Raw genomic sequence first — 20,442 nt, 5'->3', positions numbered from 1 at the left:
GAGTCTTGGGCGGGGTTGGCACCAACATCTATTCAGACTTTGCTTCAGACAAGCGCGTACCGCTGGGGCAGACCACGAAATAAGACGCTCGCTGGACACCAAGCCCGTGAGCCGGGGGCGGTGCGAGTCGCGGCCCCGCCCCTCTGCGAAGCCAATAACCCTGGACGGGAGCGGGAGGGGCGGGACGAGCCCTGTAGGCCGCCTCGTGATTGGCACGCAGGCTCCCGCAGCCCGCGAGGCTACCCCTAACTAGTCTGCCGGAGCTCCAGGCTAGTGCGGATCTACAAAGTTTGTCCGCTCCGGGGCACCGTAGTGGCTTTTACCCTGGCCGAGAGGGCCCGGCTGGGCTAGACTGGGCTCAGCGGCTGGAGCCCGGCTCAGCTTAGGAGACCCTGATGGCTGCGGTATTTCTAGTAACGCTCTACGAGTACTCGCCGCTTTTCTACATCGCGGTGGTCTTTACCTGCTTTATCGTGACCACCGGCCTGGTGTTGGGATGGTAAGTGCCCCAGGGCCAGGGGCAAGGGACGACGGGGCGGACAGCCAGGGAGTGGGGTCGCGGCGGGCAACTGGGGGCAGAGGAGCTGGGTGGCTGCTGGATTGGGGCACCTGGGGCTGTCGGAGAGCCGGTGCCGAGGACTCCGACGGCTCCGACTGGCTCCGGGAGGAAAACAAGGTGGACACCGCACCTGCATCACTGCTCCATATCATCGTCCGGTCCCCGTCGCTGCGCGCATCTGAGGGTGGTGCCGGATTGAGGTATTTTACCCAGCTTTGTTTCTAGACGATAAAGCAGCCAGTAAGGGCCAGGTCTTGGTGTTAGGATAGAGAGGTTGTACAACAGGCTTTTGTCCGGAATTGGGGCCTACTGTGTGCCCGAGTGAACCCGTCATCCGCGGTGCCGTCCACAGACGTGGACAGTAAACCGAGTTGATCCTTGTTGTTCTGACCTGAACTGAGCACTTGGCCTCAGATCTTACAGTATAAGTTATAACTGACTGAACTCTGTTACCGTTTGAGAGTTTAATGGTTTCTACACATATTTCACACCTTTTGAAGGAGTATTTAGATCGATAGAACCATAAAGACATAATTTTAGAGCTGGAAGAGACCTTAGAGATAAGTTACAGTAAGGGGTAAGGGCACTTTATCTATTGGAGACAAGGTATAGCAATTCTAGCTCAGAAATTCTAAAATTTCTCTCTTGAGGAGATGCCATTGTATCATGTTTAGGGAAGCCTTAAAAATACAGCTATTTGAAACCATCTTACAGGCCTCATCCACTGAGGAGAGAGACATGAGCTGGAGTTTGAAGAATGAGTATTTTGAAAAATAAATGGAGTTAAAGGTGTATAGTAGAGAATAGAAAGCATTTCAGAGAATACATGACCAGAGGGTCAGAGAAGACATGCTAACGAATAGAGCAGACTGTGTAAAATGAGTTTTAAAATACCCTTTGAGCACATATATGTGATTAGGTTAAAGAAAGGACACAAGCCCTGGTCAATTTCTGAAAAATATGCCATCTTTAGGAACTAAGTGAAGTTTTAATGTTTTCACACTGCTTTCCACCCTATCAGCAGTAGATCATAAAATTCCTTGTTGGTTGGTGGGGGAAGAATAAGACCAGTTTTACACAATTTGTTATTCTTGACCCATCAGACTTTCTTGATACTGTTCATTTCAAGAAAGTTTGTAATTGGAGTTAGGAAGATGTTGCCTAAGTGAGAAAAGCTGTCTTAACACAGGACTTTTATTGACTATAATGTTAGTGTTATTGTCTTCAAGAGTGTAATTTTCCTCCATTAAGGAAAATAAGTAACTAGTTGATAATTACATTATATCCTTAAATTTTAATTTTCAATAGGCCTAATTATTTTAAAATTAATTTTCAGTCGGCCTAATTCAACTAATTAGGTATCTCAGATGTCCATCTTTAGTACTGGTAAGAGGAAAATAAGTGAAGACCATACTGATAATGATGGTGGCATCTGTGGGTGAAGGGTAGTTAGGAACCTCATGTTTGTGGTGGTTAAGAGACAGACTTTGGGGTCAGACAGACTTGAGCTCAAATCCTGGCTCTGCCAAATCTGGCTTGGTTTGAAAACTTAATGATTATCTAAACACTCCATTTAAGTATGACTTTTACAAGGGGTGGAAACCCAGGTAATTGTAGAACTTTCAAAAGTCTGAACTAAGCACTGCTGAGGACACAAGACCATGTAAGTGCCACTCACTTCCATCCTGATTTGGGCCTAACCAGTTATCTTGAGCCTAACCCACCCATTCTCTCCATCTGGGTTAGCTTTGCCCATCTAGATAACCTTTTTACTAGTATTTATTTGCTGCCCTAAGCCACGGCTACAGATTCATTGAGTAGAAACAATGAAAACCATCTAGATCTCATCAGATCAACTATCTGATAGTTCTCTAGGCAGAAGGTAAACCCATTAATCCACTATGCTTTTTCACTATGCTTGTCATTTTTTTTAACCTCCCCAAATATAATTTCAATTGGTCATCTGTTTTCTCTGTCATGGTTCTTACCTTGGTACTGCTCTGCGTTTCTTTCCACTTTTCCCCTGTCCACTTGCACTGTGTGGGAATGGAGAAAGACAGGAGCACCTGGTTGTTGGAATCCCAGTGGCAATAGCAGAGAATCATGCAACTGGAAGTATGGTATCTCTATTTAACTGTGTGATGGTTTCTGTGAGCTCTAATAGCTACATTTATTAAGCTCTTGCTATTTACCAGGCACTGTGCAGAAAGGAGACCAAAATGCCATATACATCCTTTAAGGTTTCAAATAATCAGTGAACCTAACTCTGCAGCTACTCTCTGCTTCCTCTGGACTGCAGATTATTAAAGTGTCATCTCTAGGCTTCATACCACCCTTATATACTCTGCTCTATGAATCTGGGGCAGAACCTCTAAACCACGTTTCTTCTTTACTAGCTCGCTGCCTCAATGAGGCTTTGCCTATAGGGGAAGGGGAGTGGAAGGCTAGAGGAAGGCAAAAGGACTTGCTGCTTTCTGTTTGATTCTTGTCTTCCTCTGTCTCACCATAGTGATCGTGCCTCACCCTGGCATTAACAGTTGGTCGCAGTTTATAGTTTTCCATTCTCTTAGAACCAGCCTTATTGAACCCCCTCAAAGATTTCAATATCCCTTCCTCAGATCCGAGTCCCACGTGCATGGGGGTCTTTCCTCCAAATTTCTAAGCTGTAGTAATCCTCTTTGCTCTATTCCTTGTCCTAGGTGTGATAGGTGCTTCCCACTGTTACTACTTCTTTGATGCTTAGTGTCCCCTTTTTGCCTTTTCAGTTCTTCAACATCTGGTTAGCAATTTTTTTACATTAAATTATCTGTTAAAATACTGGTGTGGTTTTGGTCTCTTGACTGGACTGATATATAAGAAATTGTTACTCAGAATGGGATCCTGGCGGGTGGGGGGGGACCTTCAAAGATGGGATTTGGGTTTGGTCATTTCTTTAGCTCCTTACCAATGGGAAATAAGATTCTAGTAATCCATGGCATGTGTTGGCCTCATAATTAATCAACTTACTACCTTTGTGTGATTGTGATTAAATGATTTCTGAAGTAAGTGCCTTGGGGGACCAAGCACCTTAACACTTAACAGAAAGGAAATGACAAGCTCATGTCTTTAAACTCTCAGATCAAGTCTTAGAGAATCAAGAGTTTTTATGGTTTTATAGCACTTTACTTCATGCCACAAAGCTAAAAATTGAACACAGATTTATTTGTGCTGGTATTAGAATTACGTAGCCTTGTCAATGTCTCATTTAGGACACTGACTAGAAAGGAGTAGTTCCCTGAAACTAGGAATGGCAACATCTAAATGGACAGAGCTGAGAATCTTGAAACCCCAGTCATTCTGAGCTTTCCTTCTTGGTGGAAGCAGGCTGCTTTCCGTGTCTGAGAAAACTAGGCTTCTCTTGCTTGAAGATCTTGTAATAACCTCTCCCAGGGCAGTTGCTTTGCAAAGGGTGTTTATATTCAAGACGTACCTCTATTACCTTTTGCCATGAGGCCCAGATCTCTTCTTGTTCCTCAGGACAGGGACAAAAATCTGACCTAGTCAGAAATAGCCTAGCCTCTAAAAGAATTACAAAAGTTTGCTAATTTATATCATTGCGAATTTGGGTAGTATGTGTGAGAATGGAGTGTAAGTAGGTTAGGCCAAGGAGGATAGAATGTAACAGTAGAGCAGATTACATTTATTTATCTGGGTGTATTCTAAAAAAATTTCTAACTCTAAAGTGTTAACTCATACTTGGTTGACTGAAACTTGGACTCAGAGGTGCTCTGTATTTAATAAGGTTGGACTTCCTGTTAACCATTTGCTTCCTTTTCCTGGTCTAGGTTCCTGCAGCCCTGGCATCACCCTGGCAGTGACAGTAGGCCTGAGTAGCAGCAGTTTATTTTAGTTTACAGTTTTTCCTCATACCTAGAAACAGCCTTATTGCACTCCTTCAGAAATATGAGCACCAGCTGGCCAGCAGTCCTACTGGAAAAGTCTGGGTCCAGCTCTGGGGGATTCCTTCTCCCAGCTTCTAAACTGTAATAATCCCCACTCTTCCTTTTGTTTCCTTAGCCTTCGGAGGGATAACTGCTTCTTGCTAGGGTACCTCAGTGTCCCCTTGTTGGCTTTTCAGTCCTCCAGTACTTTAATAGTTCTGTATGTTAAAATCTTTGTGTTGAAATAGCTGTCTCCTGCCAACCCTTCCTGATAAACTGACCTTGACTGTTTCTCATCTTACTTGTCGAATGCAGTAGGTTGTGTATGTGTGATGAGGTACAGATTCCTTCTTAGGGAAAGAATATAGCGTTATTTTGTATTTGCTTAGGGTACAAAATATATGACCCTTCTATTGGCAAGAAGTTTCTTGGAACAATCTAGAAGATAACACAAAGCTCTTAGAAATGGCATTTCAAACCTTAATAGGGCCTTAAGATAACTTATTCTAACCCTTCTTTTTTACAATTAAAGGCACAGAATTTTAGAGATTGAGTAATTTACTCGAAGTCTGTTAGCACATCAGTTTGCCCAGAAACAACCCTCCTCCTCTACCAAGGATTCCCCCAAGAATGTTTTTTATATCCTGATCCAATCTCAGTATCCAACTAACCAAGTGAGCCCAACTTTGGGAGATTGCACAGGAGAGAAGCTTACCCCTCATCGCCGCCCCCGCCCAGATTAACAGCTGCCTGTGTGTTTTCTAATTGACTTTAGAACTCAAGGCTGAAGGGGTGATAAAAGTTGTTTACTGCTGAACTTGACACTTCAGCCTCAAAGTAAATTTTTTTCAGGAGGGACTCGGTGAGACTCCAACAAGGAAAGAAGGTCAGTTCTTCTGATTCAGCTGCTGGGTGGAAGCTTAGGAAGTGTGTGCAGGGTAAGACAGTGTACAGGCAATATGAAAAAGTCTGGACAGAATTGGAAGTCTCCAGGTTACTGCTGTGCCGGAAGTTTAAGCAGTATGAACAAGTGCAACAAACACTTTAGAAATGGGAAAAAAACAGAATTATAGAAAATTCCAGGAGGATTAAGTATGAAATTTTAACAGTAAAGAGAATGGAAAATTCTCTTAATGGAAAAGAAAGGGGTGGGAGGCTGAGTTTATATAAAAGAGAAAGTAATGAATGTTAAGAAACGTTTATTTAGTTGGTATTCTATTGCTAACAGTTGCCAAAATGACTTTGAGTGGAAAAAGATAAAAATGGAATTTGATTGAAAAGAAAATTGCTCAGTTTTCTATTTTACTGTTTCTTCTAATGTCATATCAGCCATGATCTGATACACAGGGCATCAGTGTCTTTATTCACGCTTTTGACTAAAAATGTGAAAAAGGCCAGATGTAGGATGGTGGCCAGAAACACGTCACAGAGTCTACTTACTAACATTTTATAGAACCATTTGGCAGCACCAATTATGGATTGCTCTTTAGACAGTCTCTAGCATTTAACCTTATTCCAAATCATTTCTGCATATTGGCTTTTGGGTAATACATTAAAGATAGAAATATTGGTCCACATCAAATACGTTTAAACTGTGAAAGTTGTGGATTTTTGTGCAAAAGAGCAAGTTCACGATGGGTCAGGTATGTGAAAAGGTTTAGGGTTATTCTAGGCTGAAAGCTCAACGTGAGTCATCAGTGTGTCAGCTGACATGATCTTAGACTACATTAAGTGTGATGTTTAGGACAAGAGGTGTTGTCAGGCTGTGATGTCACTCTGCTACACAGTGAACTCTATCCCCCTCACCCCCTGTTTTCCCGTCAAAGCATGAGGATATCAAGGGAGCAAGGCTGGCAAAGTCAAATAAGGACCCAGAGCCTTGATGAGTGCTGGCTGCACTAGCCATGCTTGGCTGACTCCTCTAAGAGGACAAGAATACAAAAATGTCTGAGATGGTAATTCAGAAGTGTAGCAGTGTTAGGCCATAATTCACATAAGGCAGTAATGAAAAGCCAAAGAGCAAAAACATTAACCTTAAAGGAAAAGGTTAATAACTTTTGTGTTAAAATTAAGAACCCTGTTCATCAAGAGATACCATTATGGGACTTCCCTGGTGGCGCAGTGCTTAAGAATCTGCCTGCCAATGCGGGGGACACGGGTTTGAGCCCTGGTCCGGGAAGATCCCACATGGCGCGGAGCAACTAAGCCCGTGTGCCACAACTACTGAGCCTATGCTCTAGAGCCTGCAAGCCACAACTACTGAGCCCTCGTGCCACAACTACTGAAGTCCGTGTGCCTAGAGCCCATGCTCTGAAACAAAGAGAAGCCACTGCAACGAGAAGCCCGCGCACTGCAGCGAAGACCCAACACAGCCAAAAATAAATCACACAAAAAAAGCATTCTCCATTTATGTAAAAAAACAAACAAAAAACCAAAAACATACTATTATGTACATGAAAAGGCAAAGTGTAGAAGAGCTGAACATATATCCAATAAAGGGCTTGTATTCAGAACATATAAAGAATTTTCTATAAATAAGAAAAATAGACCAGTAGAAAAACAGGGAAGGGATTTCAAAGGGCTTTCACAAAAGAGGATATCCAAGTAGCAATAAACATAAAAAGTGCTCAACCTCATTAATATTCAGGAAAGTAAAAATTAGAACCATAATGCAGTGCCACCACACACCTACCAGGATATCTAATAATGTTTTGACAAGGATATGGAGCAAGGGGAACCCTCATTCATTGCTGGTGGAGTGTAAATTGATACTACCACATAGAGCAGTTGTTAAGATTATCCACCAAAGTTGAAGAAGCACAGACCTTATGGCCGAGAAATTCCATTCCTAACGGAAGTGCATGTACATGTATGTGCATTGAGAGCCTCTTATGAAAATGTTCATATAAACATTATTCATTATGGCCGAGAATTTCCATTCCTAACAGAAATGCATATGAACAAAATGTTCATATAAACATTATTCATAATGGCCAAGATGTGAGGACAACTTAAATGTCCATTAAGAGTAGAATGAGTAAGCACATTATGGCATGTTTGTACAATAGAATACTATACAGCCACAAAAATGCTCTAAGTATAGATACAAGAATGAATCTTCAACATAATGTGATAAAATAGGAAATAAAAGTATACACAGCATGCTTCCACTTATATGAAAGTTCAAAAGCAGGTAAACTAAATTATAGTAATTGAAATCAGGATAGAGAAGGAAGGGGTAGTATGTGGGAGGTGACACAAGGAGACTTTCTGAGGATATTATTTTGGTTCTTAACCTGAATAACAATTATTTTGTTATTCAGAAAAGTACTTTGTGTACCTTTTTATATGTATGTTATCCTTCACAGTAAAAAGGTTATATAATATTAAAAGGCCAAAGATTGAGCAAGATTCATAACAACTTTAAAAGATGTTAAATCAAGGACCTTAGGATATTAGAAAATGTAGACCCAAGATTAAGCATGAGGCAGAGAAATTAAAAATCGAGAGAGGGCTTCCCTGGTGGCGCAGTGGTTGAGAGTCCGCCTGCCGATGCAGGGGACACGGGTTCGTGCCCTGGTCCGGGAAGATCCCACATGCTGTGGAGTGGCTGGGCTCGTGAGCCGTGACTGCTGAGCCTGCACGTCCGGAGCCTGTGATCTGCAACGGGAGAGGCCACAACAGTGAGAGGCCCGCATACCACAAAAAAAATAAAAATCGAGAGAGGAATTTCTTTTAATAATAGATGTGCTTTGCCAACTGTTGATGTGATGCTGGGCCAAGCAGTATTGGATAAGCACGCTTAAAGAGAAGCAGCACTGCACATGTCAAATTATTTGTTTCACTCTGAGGTGTATCCAAAGCCACAGAGCAGATATGTTATATCCTCCTCCAATATTGATTTTATGTAAGGATTTGGAGAAATAATATTTTTATATTAAAACCAAATATATTATGGAGTATGAAAAGCATTTTACAAAGGAATTTTATGCTCACGATGGACTGCTTCCAGAAATTTCCCCAAAGCCTTGCCTTTTGTGGTTTCTGGCTTCTGTACCTTAAAGCAGCAGTCCCCAACCTTTTTGGCACCAGGGACGGGTTTTGTGGAAGACAGTTTTTCCACGGACGGGGAGGGGTGGGGTGATGGCTCAGGCGGTAATGTGAGCAATGGGGAGCGGCAGATGAAGCTTCTTTCGCTCAGCCGCAGCTCACCTCCTGCTGTGCAGCCCAGTTCCTAACAGGCCTCTGACCGGTACCAGGGGTTGGGGACCCCTGCCTTAAAGGATTCTTTAATTGAAATTTTTAAGTACAACATTATAAAGTACCTGAAATACAGTACTTGAACCTACAGTAGAAATGAACACCATGAGCTCTAACTTCTAACTTTTACTGCTGGTACTGTGGGTATAAAGAGTAAGGCAGTATGGGTAAAGAAAGAAAAGGGTGGGGAGAGGTAGGGAGAATTAAATAATGAGGAAAGGGCCAGGGAATATAATGAGGAGTATGCGTAGAGTGGTGTTTTTTTCTTTGCTTTTTTTCACTCCAAGGGACGAAGGAAAGAAAGGGAAGGTGTTATGGCTGTAACAGGAAGGTTATATCTTGTGTCCTACCACTCCGTATGCCTGACTTGACCTCTAAAGGGCACTGGGGCAATGGTGAGCAGTGGAGACAAAAGCTGTGGGGTAATTGATTCTGAGAATCAAAGAGGAGAAGTTACTGGATTTCTGTTTTCTCTCTTCCAACCCCTAAGTCCACTCCATCATCATCATCACTGTAAGCACTTACATAGTGCCAAGCCCTGTTATAGACATTTACAGGTGGGGAAACAGTTACAGAGAGGTTGAGTGATTGCTTACGGATACATGGCTATTAAGTATCTTGTTTCTGACTTTAGGAAGAAAGCAGTTTTTGATTAAGTATGATGTTAGCTATACTTTTTTTTTTTATTGCCTCTCTTTATCAGGTTGAGTAAGTTCTTTTTTTACATTCCTGGTTTGCTGACAGTTTTTATCAGGACTAGACATTGGATTTTAGCAAGCAGTTTTTCTGCATGTATTGAGAAGATTGTATGGTTTTTCTTTTTTAGTTTGTTAATGTGGTGAATTACATTACATTTTTAATGTAATGTTAAGCCAGCCTTGCATTCCCGAGATAAACTTTGCTGGGTCTCGACATATTTTTATATACTGTTGGATTTAATTTGCCAAAATTTTGTTAAGAATTTTTACATTTATGTTCCTGAGTGGTATTGTAATTTTCCTGTATTGTCTCTTCCCCTCCGCTGCAGACTTCAGTCACATGTATGTTAGCCTGCTCGAACTTGTCCCTCAGCTCACTGATGTTTTGTTCTTTTGTGCAGCCTTTTTTTCCTTTGTGTTTCTTATTGGATACTTTCTGCTGCTATGTCTTCAAATTTACTATTCTTTTGTTCTGTAATATCTAACCTGCTGCTAATCCCATCCAGTGTATTTTTCACCCAAAACATTGTGTTTTTCATCTTCAGATCTTTTTTATATCATCCATGTCTCTATATTATATGCTTGATCTTTACTTATTTTCTTGACATATGGAATATAGTTATAAAAATTATTTTGATATCCTTATTTACTAATTCTAGTATCTGTACCATTTCTCTGCTCATTATGGGTTATATTTTCCTGCTTCTTTGCATGCCTGTTAATTTTTTATTGGATGCTAAACATTGTGAATTTTACCTTATTGGGTGCTGGATGTTTTTGTATTCATACAAATATTCCTGAACTTTGTTTTGGGATTCAGTTAACTTACCTGGAATGCTTTGATCTGTTAGAGGCTTGCTTTTCAGCTTTTTAAAGCAGGACCAGAACAGGCTTATCCAACTGTTCTATAAAATTAAAATCATTTAGAGTGAAATTTTATTTCATTTGTTAATTTTATTCGCTTTCTCTTAGCATTAGATTTATTCATGTGTTTTGAAATTTTAGTTTGCAACCTAAATTTTAGTGGAAGTCCCCTGCCCCCCTTCTTTGTCCTCATCCTTGCTTGTTTAACCAGATTTCTAGACCCCCTCATCAGGGAGTAGGTCTTATAATGAAAGTGTTGTCCCATATTGATATAAGCCTAACCCAGCTCCTGGATTCAAGTTGTGACCCTGGCTCTGGCCCTTGTCTTGAGTGGACAACCTGTAAGCCCTCTTACCGTGTGAAGGCTTAGTTGCCACTGCCTGCTGCCAGACTCAGAACCCATCAAACCATGGCATCTGCCTTACTCATTACTTTGTATTTCTTTTCCTTCTCAGATCCGTAAAGATTTGTCTTTTAACCCAGCTGTCTCTTTTTTATTACAATTTATTATTAAAATTTTCAAACATACAGAAAACTTAAAAGAATTACATAGTGAACACACATATGCCCATCACTTAAGTTCTACAATCAACATTTCACTGTAATGTCTTCATTACATATCTGTCCATCCATCTGTTCCTCTATCTAACCATCAATCCATGTTAATTTCTTGATTACTTCAAAGTAAGTTATACTCTTTATCCATTAAGTACTAAAGCATTGCATATTTTTAGCTAGAGTTGAATATTTGTTTTTCTCTGTATTTTTCTTTTGAAGTAAGATTTATATACAGTGAAATGTACAAATCTTAAGTGTTACCAACATATCATCTATACAACTCAAACCTCAGTCAAGGTAAGAGCATTACCATCACCAGAGAAAGTTTCTTTGTGCCCTTTCCCAGTCAGTCCATACTCCTGCACCCCTAGAAGAACCATTGTTCTGTATTTTATTTCTACCATAAATTAGTTCTGCTTGCTCTAGAATTTCCTATTGTGGAGTCATAGAGCATGTACTCTTTTATGTAAGGCTTCTTTTGCACAGTATGTTGTTTTTGAGATTTAGCCATGTGGTTGTGGTAATAATTTACTCCTTCTCATTGCTGAGCAGTACTATTGCTTTGTTTAAACACACCTGCTGTTTGTTTACTCATTTCAGTGTGGTCCTTCTGATTTCTCTTTTTATTTTTTTTTTCATCTATCACTGCTAAGTGTGTGGAGAGAAAAGAGTGCATTAAAGTATGAATCTAACTGTGCTATCTTAACCTAAAGTCCCCTGGTTTAACTAATGTGTTTTCATTTTAAGTTGTTTTGTTTAAACTGAGTAAACTCAGCTGCTTTCTACTTTTATAAGGAATTGAGTTTATCCCTTCCATTTTCCCTCTAAGTCTGTTCATTATCACATTTTTACATGAAATTTAAAAGTAGAGAATATGTTCTATTAATGAAGGGCTATATTTGGTGTTTAAAAGTTCTCTTGTCCCATAAATAATATCAAGTAGTCTGCACATTAAATATGTATTTGCTTTTCATTTCATTTAAGAAATTCAATAATTCTATCTTTTTGCTACCGTGTTAGGTTCATTTTATCTATAATCATGGCACTCCTTTGTAATCAACAATAATTAACAGTAGAACTCTCTGTTTTCAAGAGTATGTTGATTCAGCCAGCCAAACACTATATTGCAATTCTATGGGGTCTCTAATATCTCTTAGTTTTGGATTAATTCTGCAATATAATGTAAAATTTTGAGTAACTGAATCTATTTTTCTGATACTTATGTTAAGAGGAATAACTAATAAAGCACAGCAAACTTTACATATAAAGTTTCAATATTTATTAAAATTATGTCTTATTTTATTTTTACCTTTCTTCAGGTTTGGTTGGGATGTTCCAGTAATTCTGAGAAATTCGGAAGAGACCCAGTTCAACACAAGAGTTTTCAAAAAGCAAATGAGACAAGTCAAGAATCCTTTTGGCTTAGAGATCACCAGTCCATCTTCAGCTTCAATTACAAGTTGGTGGCTATTTTCCAAAGATTTTTCTCTCTTTCTATAGCCTTTTAATTAGCCCTTTAATTTTCTTTCTCTACTGCTTAGCCCTTTAATTTTCTTTCTCTACTGCTTTCTCCTCCTCAGACTTAACAAACATTTATTGAGCCCCTATTCTGTTCCAGGAGCTATGCTACATACCAGAGATACAAAGACTAATAATTCACAAACCTTGCTCCTAAGGAGCTTATCAACTAGTAAATAGAGGCATTTGTATGAGGTAAATTAAGTATCACAGGTGTTAATAAGAGAAGTCTGTTAGGACACTGTGCCATTTTCATTGTTCTTCAGTGCAGTGAGAAAAGTAAGGCAGTGTAGTATAAGTATAGCTAATGTAAGGTTGCTACCCTTCTGAAGAACAGCCATCTTTTCATCTGAAATTATGGTATTTTGATATTAAATGGTAATAATAAATGGTGGTTGTTTATTTCTGTACTTGGGGAAATAAATTGTCTGCAAGATCATCTAGGAACCACTGGAGTAAAAGAAAGAAGGAAAAGGGTTAAGTTTGGGGAAGCATATACAGGAAAAGCTTCGTAAAGAGGAGTGTGCTGTGTGTGTGTCTCCCTCTGTCTTATTTTTCTCACCCCCCCCTTTTTTTTTTTGGTGAGTAGAGTTTTGAGATAAGTAGGTGTTTATCTTTGGGGATTGGGAGAAATTCTAGGTAGAGAGAGAAGCACGAGCACAGCAATGAGATATAAACAGAATAATACATTAGAGAAACAATAAGTAGTTTGTTATGTATAAAACATAGGGTGGGACAGGTAAGAGAGAATAGTCAAGGAAAATTCACGTTCTTTGCGTGGGTCCTCCATAGACAGATCCTATCGCCAAGGTAAGGAGTGCAGGAGGAGCAACAGGGTTTGGAAGAAAGGTAATGAATTCAGTTTTGAAATTGTGACTTTGAAATGCTTCTGTGACAGTTAAGTAGAGATATAGAGTAGGCAGTTCTCCACACAGTTCTGTAGCTCTACAAGAATTTCTGGGCTAAGACCCTATCATTTTTCACACTTGCTCACATTTCTGGTACCTTCTAAACAAACAACCCCAAACTTCTTCAACTTGTCATCTTATTCTAACGACTGTCCTCTTTCTCTTCCTCCCTTTGCAGCCAAGCTTCTTAAAAGTGGTTTGCATTTGCCTTCTCCTCTTAGCTCGTTCCCTTTTACGCCTCCGATGATTGCGGTCTGATTTTTGGCTGTATCCCTGTACTGAGATGGCCTTCTCCAAGGTCACTAATTACTGCTTCAGCCCTCACCTCTGGTCCCCCCAGTCGTAAAATCCAGGGGACGCATTTCTGGCCTGAGTTAGTGCTCTCTCTGCAGTGTTTAGCAGAGTTGGCCAGGCCTTCCTTCTTGACATCCTCTCCCTTGGCACCTGTGACCTTCTTGTCTAGTCATCTTCCAGCCTCTAACTTCTAGAATCAGTTGTCATCAGTGTACATAGTCAACAGGGATTATCAACCTTAAGTAAATCTTTTTTTTTAATTAATTAATTCATTTATTTGTTTTTTATTTTTGGCTGCGTTGGATCTTCATTGCTGTGAGGGGCCTTTCTCTAGTTGCAGTGAGCGGGGGCTACTCTTCGTTGTGGTGCGTGGGCTTCTCATTGCTGTGGCTTCTCTTGCTGCGGAGCACGGGCTCTAGGCATGCAGGCTTCAGAGTTGTGACACGCGGACTCAGTAGTTGTGGCTCACGTGCTGTAGAGCGCAGGCTCAGTAGTTGTGGCACATGGGCTTAGCTGCTCCACGGCATACGGGATCTTCCCAGACCAGGGCTTGAACCCGTGTCCCCTGCATTGGCAGGCAGATTCTTAACCACTGTGCCACAAGGGAAGTCCAACCTTAAGTAAATCTTGATTTATGTTGAAAAAGTACAAAATTTCTTTTTCCTATTCCTTACCTATAAATATTGTATGATTATCCTATGACTTAAAGGAAACTAAGGACCTCTTTTCCCCCTCATGGTGGATAAGCAGTTCATTCTGACATTTTGCACTTAGGAATAACAAATTTCAAGATAGGACAGAGAAAACTAACTTGTTTAGTTGATTAAACTGATTAAGATGTGCAGAACTGTGGTGGTTTCCTGATCGCTAACCTCTATGGAAATGTACTTAGACCTGCTATAATGTCACATCTGGCTTTTGAGCAGGACTGCCAATAAAAAAAATCCACCAGCACAAAGCTGTCCTTCCTGCAGCACAGTTCCACAAGCCTGGAAACACTGAAAAAGAAGAACTGTTACATCATGAGCAAACAAATACAGGACACTTGTGAGCTGGAATGTGTGAGGAAATCCATCAGTCTGTCTTTCATGCAGAAAAAGTCTCAAATAGAGCCCACCCTGTAAATGTTAGAAGCAAATGAAAAGATACCCAGTAAGTAGAAGACCTCTCTGCTATGTCCAACACACTAGATGCTAACAGTAGCATTAGTGAAGTATGTGAAAAAATTTTTAAGTGTGCAGACTTGTAGCATGCTTACTGAAGTATTTTAATTTTTCAAATACTAATGCATATCATTCTTTTTTAAAAACTTTATTTTATTGATTTATTTTTGGCTATGTTGGGTCTTCGTTGCTGCACACGGGCTTTCTCTCGTTGCGGCGAGCGGGGGCTACTCTTTGTTGTGGCGCGCAGGCTTCTCGTTGTGGTGGCTTCTCTTGTTGCGGAGCACGGGCTCTAAGCGTGAGGGATTCAGTAGTTGCAGCACACAGGCTCAGTAGTTGTGGCTTGTGGCTTAGTTGCTCCACGGCATGTGGGATCTTCCCAGACCAGGGATTGAACCCGTGTCCCCTGCATTGGCAGGCGGATTCTTAACCACTACACCACCATGGAAGTCCCTCTTTTTTTAATTGCAGTATAGTTGATTTACCATGTTGTATTAATTACTGCTGTACAGCAAGGTGATTCAGTTATACATATATATACATTTTTAAAAATATTTTTTTCCATTATGGTTTATCATAGGATATTGAATATAGTTCTCTGTGCACAGTAGGTTTATCCATTCTATGTATAAAAGCGTACATCTGCTAACTGCAACCTCCCACTCCATCCCTCCCCCAACCCCATCCCGCTTGGCAATCACCAGTCTGTTCTCTATGTCCGTGATTCTGTTTCTGTTTCACTGATAGGTTCATTTGTGTCGTATTTTAGATTCCACATATAAGTGATATCATATGGTATTTGTCTTTCTCTTTCTGACTTACTTTACTTAGTATCATAATCTCTAGGTCCATCCATGTTGCTGCAAATGGCATTTCATTCTTTTTTATGGCTGAGTAGTATTCCATCCTATATCTATACATCCTCATTATCCATTCATCTGTTGATGGACATTTAAGTTGTTTCCATGTCTTAGCTATTGTGAATAGTGCTGCTGTGAACATAAGGGTACATGTATCTTTTTGAATTATAGGTTTGTCTGGATATATGCCCAGGAGTGGGATTGCTGGATCATATGGTAATTCTGTTTTTAGTTTTCTGAGGAGCCTCCATACTGTTTTCCATGGTGCTTGCAGCAACTTACATTCCCACCAACAGTGTAAGAGGGTTCCCTTTTCTCCACACCCTCTCTAGCATTTGTTATTTGTAGACTTTTTAATGATGCCCATTCTGACTGGTGTGAGGTGGTACCTCATTGTAGTTTTGCAATGCATGTCATTCTTTATCTATGTTCTGTGGGGAAATAAGAAGAACGTTTTGCTGGGAATTATACTCAGTAGAATAAAATTCATTTGTTTAAACTGTGGAATGGCAGATGTTATTGAAGGTGTCTAACCAGAACATTGAAATAATATTCTGAGCAATAATTGTGAGATTGTAAGAGGTTATTTCATTTGATGTGTAGATAGGTAGTTTAAAAATGCAGGTCTTTATTTTCACTGCTGTACCTAAGATGCCTGGCACATAGAGGAGGAAGGGTGAACATCTGGAGACCTGATTTACTTGAAAATAAAGCAGAGAATCAGTTTTAATCTTAGTTGTTCAGCTCTGTTTACTAGGTGCGGGTTGTTGGGATTGCTTTGTTGTTATTTAATATATGTGGGTTTATGATGCTTCCATGTCCCCAGGGTAGAAGCTTTAATGACATTAAAAGTAAGTACTCAGGGACTTCCCTGTTGGCTCAGTGGTTAAGAGTCCCCTGCCATTAGCCTGACTCTTGGTGTTTTTCTTTGTTTATAATTGAGTAATTAAGAGACTGAGAAGCTGAGCAGAAAACAGTAGCTGAGAGGCTGTGAAGTTGAACAGAGCTTTTGAAATTTCTTAGGACAGGTGGAACCAAAGTACTGAGTCCCATTCTTCCAAAGAATAGAGAATTTGACAAGTATCAGATGATTTTTGTTAGGGATTTCTGAAGAACTATACTTCAGGAATAATGATAAAAAAGAGCATTATACACACACACACACACACACACACCATTAATTACAGAAGGAAAGCTGAGAGAGAATGTTGTAAAAGTAATACAATAACCAGGAATTTTCTAAAACAGATAAAGGATCTGATGCCACAGACTCAAGAAACACTACAAACCCCAAGTAGAATAAATACAAAGAAAATCATTATAAGCACATCATAATAAAACTGCTGAAAAACAAAAACAAAACAAAGAAAAAAAAAGAACCTGCCAATGCAGGGGACACAGGTTCGAGCCCTGGTCTGGGAAGATCTAACATGGCGCGGAGCACCTAAGCCTGTGCGCCACAACTACTGAGCCTGTGCTCTAGAGCCCGCGAGCCACAACTACTGAGCCCATGTGCCACAACTACTGAAGCCCACATGCCTAGAGCATGTGCTCTGCAACAAGAGAAGCCACCACAGTGAGAAGCCCGTGCACCGCAATGAAGACTAGCCCCCGCTCACCGCAACTAGAGAAAGCCTGTGCACAGCAACAAATACCCCACACAGCCAAATAAATAAATAAAATAAATAAATTTATTTTTAAAAAAAAGTAAGTACTCAGGGTGTATTAGTTGAGTTGAATTGACTTAAAGGGAACTAAGGACCTTTTTTTCCCCCAGTGGTAGATAAGGGGTTCATTCTGACATTTTGCACTTAGGAAGAACAAATTTCAAGATAGGACAGAGAAAACTAACTTGTTTAGAAAACATTCCTGATTAAAATGTGCAGAACCGTGGTGGTTCAGGAATTCTGCTGTCCTTTTGTAAACAGCTCCCTTGTGCAAGATGACACACATAGCATTTTTGGAGGAATTTGTGAACCTCTCTTCCCTACAACCTAAAATTTTCAGCTCCCAGTACTCCCTCCGGTTTTATTATCCTCATGCATGATCTCCTTGTATATAGTTCTTCTTTCTCAGGGCTTCTTCTTCAAGGTTTGTGGCTTTTCTACCCTAGGGTTTCTACCCTAGGGTTTCTCCTTTTTTAACGGCTCAACTCATTTGACTGTAGTCCTTTTTTTTTTTCCAGTTTTTTGCAAGGCTATCTCTTGTGCTGTGCTTTACTTGGCTGTTACAGCTAGGCACGTAAGGGCAGGTTGAGAGAAGTCACATCCATGCTGCCTCACCTAATTTGGCTTCTGAATTTTCTGGTTTATGGCTGTGTCCCAGTATTGTTAATGATCTGTTATTGATCTGTTAGATCAACAGATCTAAGATGCCATTGTGTCCACACTGAATTATAGAAGATTAAGAAAATCTAAGAATGGGAATTCTATTTGCAAAGAAGTGGGAAGAACTAAAGGGAGACATTCTCTTGTCAGTCTGTTAATGGAAAAGTTTATGAAAGATTGTAGGGAGTAGAATTTTATAGATTCTGTAGTTCTTTTTGTTAACTTATTTAATTTCAGAGACATATTATGTTAAAGTATGAGTAATATCCAGTGGTGAGTAGACTCTGACACTCCCTATTGTAGTCAGATGTACAAAGTCTGTACACAAGTCTTGTATGCAGCTCTGAACCGCTGGAACTCTGATTCTTTTTACAAAGCAAACACACTGGGTAGGTTTCTATGTTCTGTAAGTTGAGTTTTTATATATTTTTTTTAACGTTTATCCTTCCATTGTTCTTTTTTTAGTGTAAGTAAACCCATATATATAGATATTCTCTCCTGTGAGATAAACAGTAACATACTATATATACTTCCCTTCACCTTGTTTTTTTCATGTAACAATATATTCTGAAGATTGTTCCACGATAGTACATGCAGATATTTTGATATGGCTCAATTCTTTTTTAAGAGTTACAGTACTTCATTATAAAGTATTCCAGAATGGCCATCATCAAAAAATCTACAAACAGTAAATGCTGGAGAGGGTGTGGAGAAAAGGGAACCCTCTTGCACTGTTGGTGGGAATGTAAATTGATACAGCCACTATGGAGAACAGTACGGAGGTTCCTTAAAAAACTAAAAATAGGACTACCATACGATGCAGCAATCCCACTACTGGGCATATACCCTGAGAAAACCACAATTCAAAAACAGTCATTTACCACAAAGTTCATTGCAGCACTATTTACAGTAGCCAGGACATGGAAGTAACCTAAGCGTCCATCGACAGATGAATGGATAGAGAAGATGTGGTACATACATACAATGGAATATTACTCAGCCATAAAAAGAAACGAAATTGAGTTATTTGTAGTGAGGTGGATGGACCTAGAGACTGTCACGCAGAGTGAAATAAGTCAGAAAGAGAAAAACAAATACTGTATTCTAACACATATATACAGAATCTTAAAAAAAAAATGGTTCTGAAGAACCTAGGAGCAGGACAGGAATAAAGATGCAGACATAGAGAATGTGCTTGAGGACAAGGGGAGGGGAAAAGGTAAGCTGGGACGAAGTGAGAGAGTAGCATGGACAGATATACACTACCAAATGTAAAATAGATAGCTATTGGGAAGCAGCCGCATAGCACAGGGAGATCAGCTTGGTGCTTTGTGACCACCTAGAGGGGTGGGATAGGGAGGATGGGAGGGAGATGCAAGAGGGAGGAGATATGGGGATATATGTATATGTATAGCTGATTCACTTTGTTATAAAGCAGAAACTAACACACCATTGTAAAGCAGTTATTCTCCAATAAAGATGTTAAACAAAAATAAAGTATTCCATATTTTATTCATTTAATCCCTTATTGATAGATATTTGGGTGGGTTCCAGCATTTTCCTATAACTAGTGCTCTAAACATAGATCTTTTCACATTTTTTTGCATTTTTGCCAGTAATATAATAATATTAAGAAATCATTTTCTGGGTTCCTTTTTTTTTCTTTTTCAACTTTTTTTTTATATGCCTTTTATATTTTTTCCTGTCCTGTCTACGTCCAACTTTTTTTCCTTTCCTCATGTTTTGCGGTTCTTTAGTGACATAGAGGAAAGTATGTGTGATTTTAATATATATGTATACATATACGTATATATATATAATTTGTATTAATAGAGTGTTCCTCTTCAGCTTTTCAATAGTTAATCAAGAAAAATAACTAACTGAATTTTCCATTCTTGAATTAATACCTGATGTTGGGCATTATTTAAAAATTTGAAATCAAATTCTGTTCCAATTACCTATGTGAAATTCCTGCCAATTAAGATTTTTGCTTAACAATGATTAGAAATTGCTCTACGTGCTGCTACTGTACATGTTCAGAATCTGAGACTCTGTATACATACTACTGAATAGTGAGAAGAAAAGTGTAAAGCTCAATTTTTGGTGTCCTGTAGAGCAGCAGTCCCCAACCTTTTTGGCACCAGGGACCCGTTTCATGGAAGACAATTTTTCCACGGGGCAGGGTTGGGGGGATGGCTCAGGCGGTAACGCGAGCGATGGGGGGCGGCAGATGAAGCTTCTGTCTCTCGCCTGCTGCTCATCTCCGGCTGTGCGGCCTGGTTCCTAACAGGCTACGGCAGACCGCTGCCCATCCACGGCCCGGGGTTGGGGACCCCTGCTGTAGAGCATCTGCTTGTGTTTGTGTATCTCCTTCCAACTCATACTCTTGATCACCTTTTAAAAAATACATAATGTATCAATAAAAATTCCTATTTGCAAACAACAGAAATGACTCCAAGGACATTGAGTAGCTTACAGAATTGCCCATAGGTTTGGAGAGCCATAATCAGAGA

The 20,442-nt window shown here is 39.9% G+C and overlaps 1 protein-coding gene across 1 annotated transcript in view; it reads left to right on the top strand.

The window, feature by feature from the left end:
• Nucleotides 1-351: 351 nt before the first annotated feature.
• CGRRF1 (cell growth regulator with ring finger domain 1) overlaps nucleotides 352-20,442 on the top strand; it is a 29,860-nt gene continuing 9,769 nt past the window's right edge. The window contains exons 1-2 of the mRNA XM_082845214.1: nucleotides 352-499; nucleotides 12,179-12,318. Coding sequence (XP_082701340.1) covers nucleotides 396-499; nucleotides 12,179-12,318 — 244 coding nt within the window. The 5' untranslated portion in view covers nucleotides 352-395. The remainder of the gene's footprint in view (nucleotides 500-12,178; nucleotides 12,319-20,442) is intronic.

This window comes from Leucopleurus acutus, assembly GCF_964270905.1.
Source record: "Leucopleurus acutus genome assembly, chromosome: 1".
Classification (NCBI taxonomy): domain Eukaryota; kingdom Metazoa; phylum Chordata; class Mammalia; order Artiodactyla; family Delphinidae; genus Leucopleurus; species Leucopleurus acutus.
Note: the sequence above shows the minus strand (reverse complement) of the source record. Positions and strands in the feature narration are given on the sequence as shown.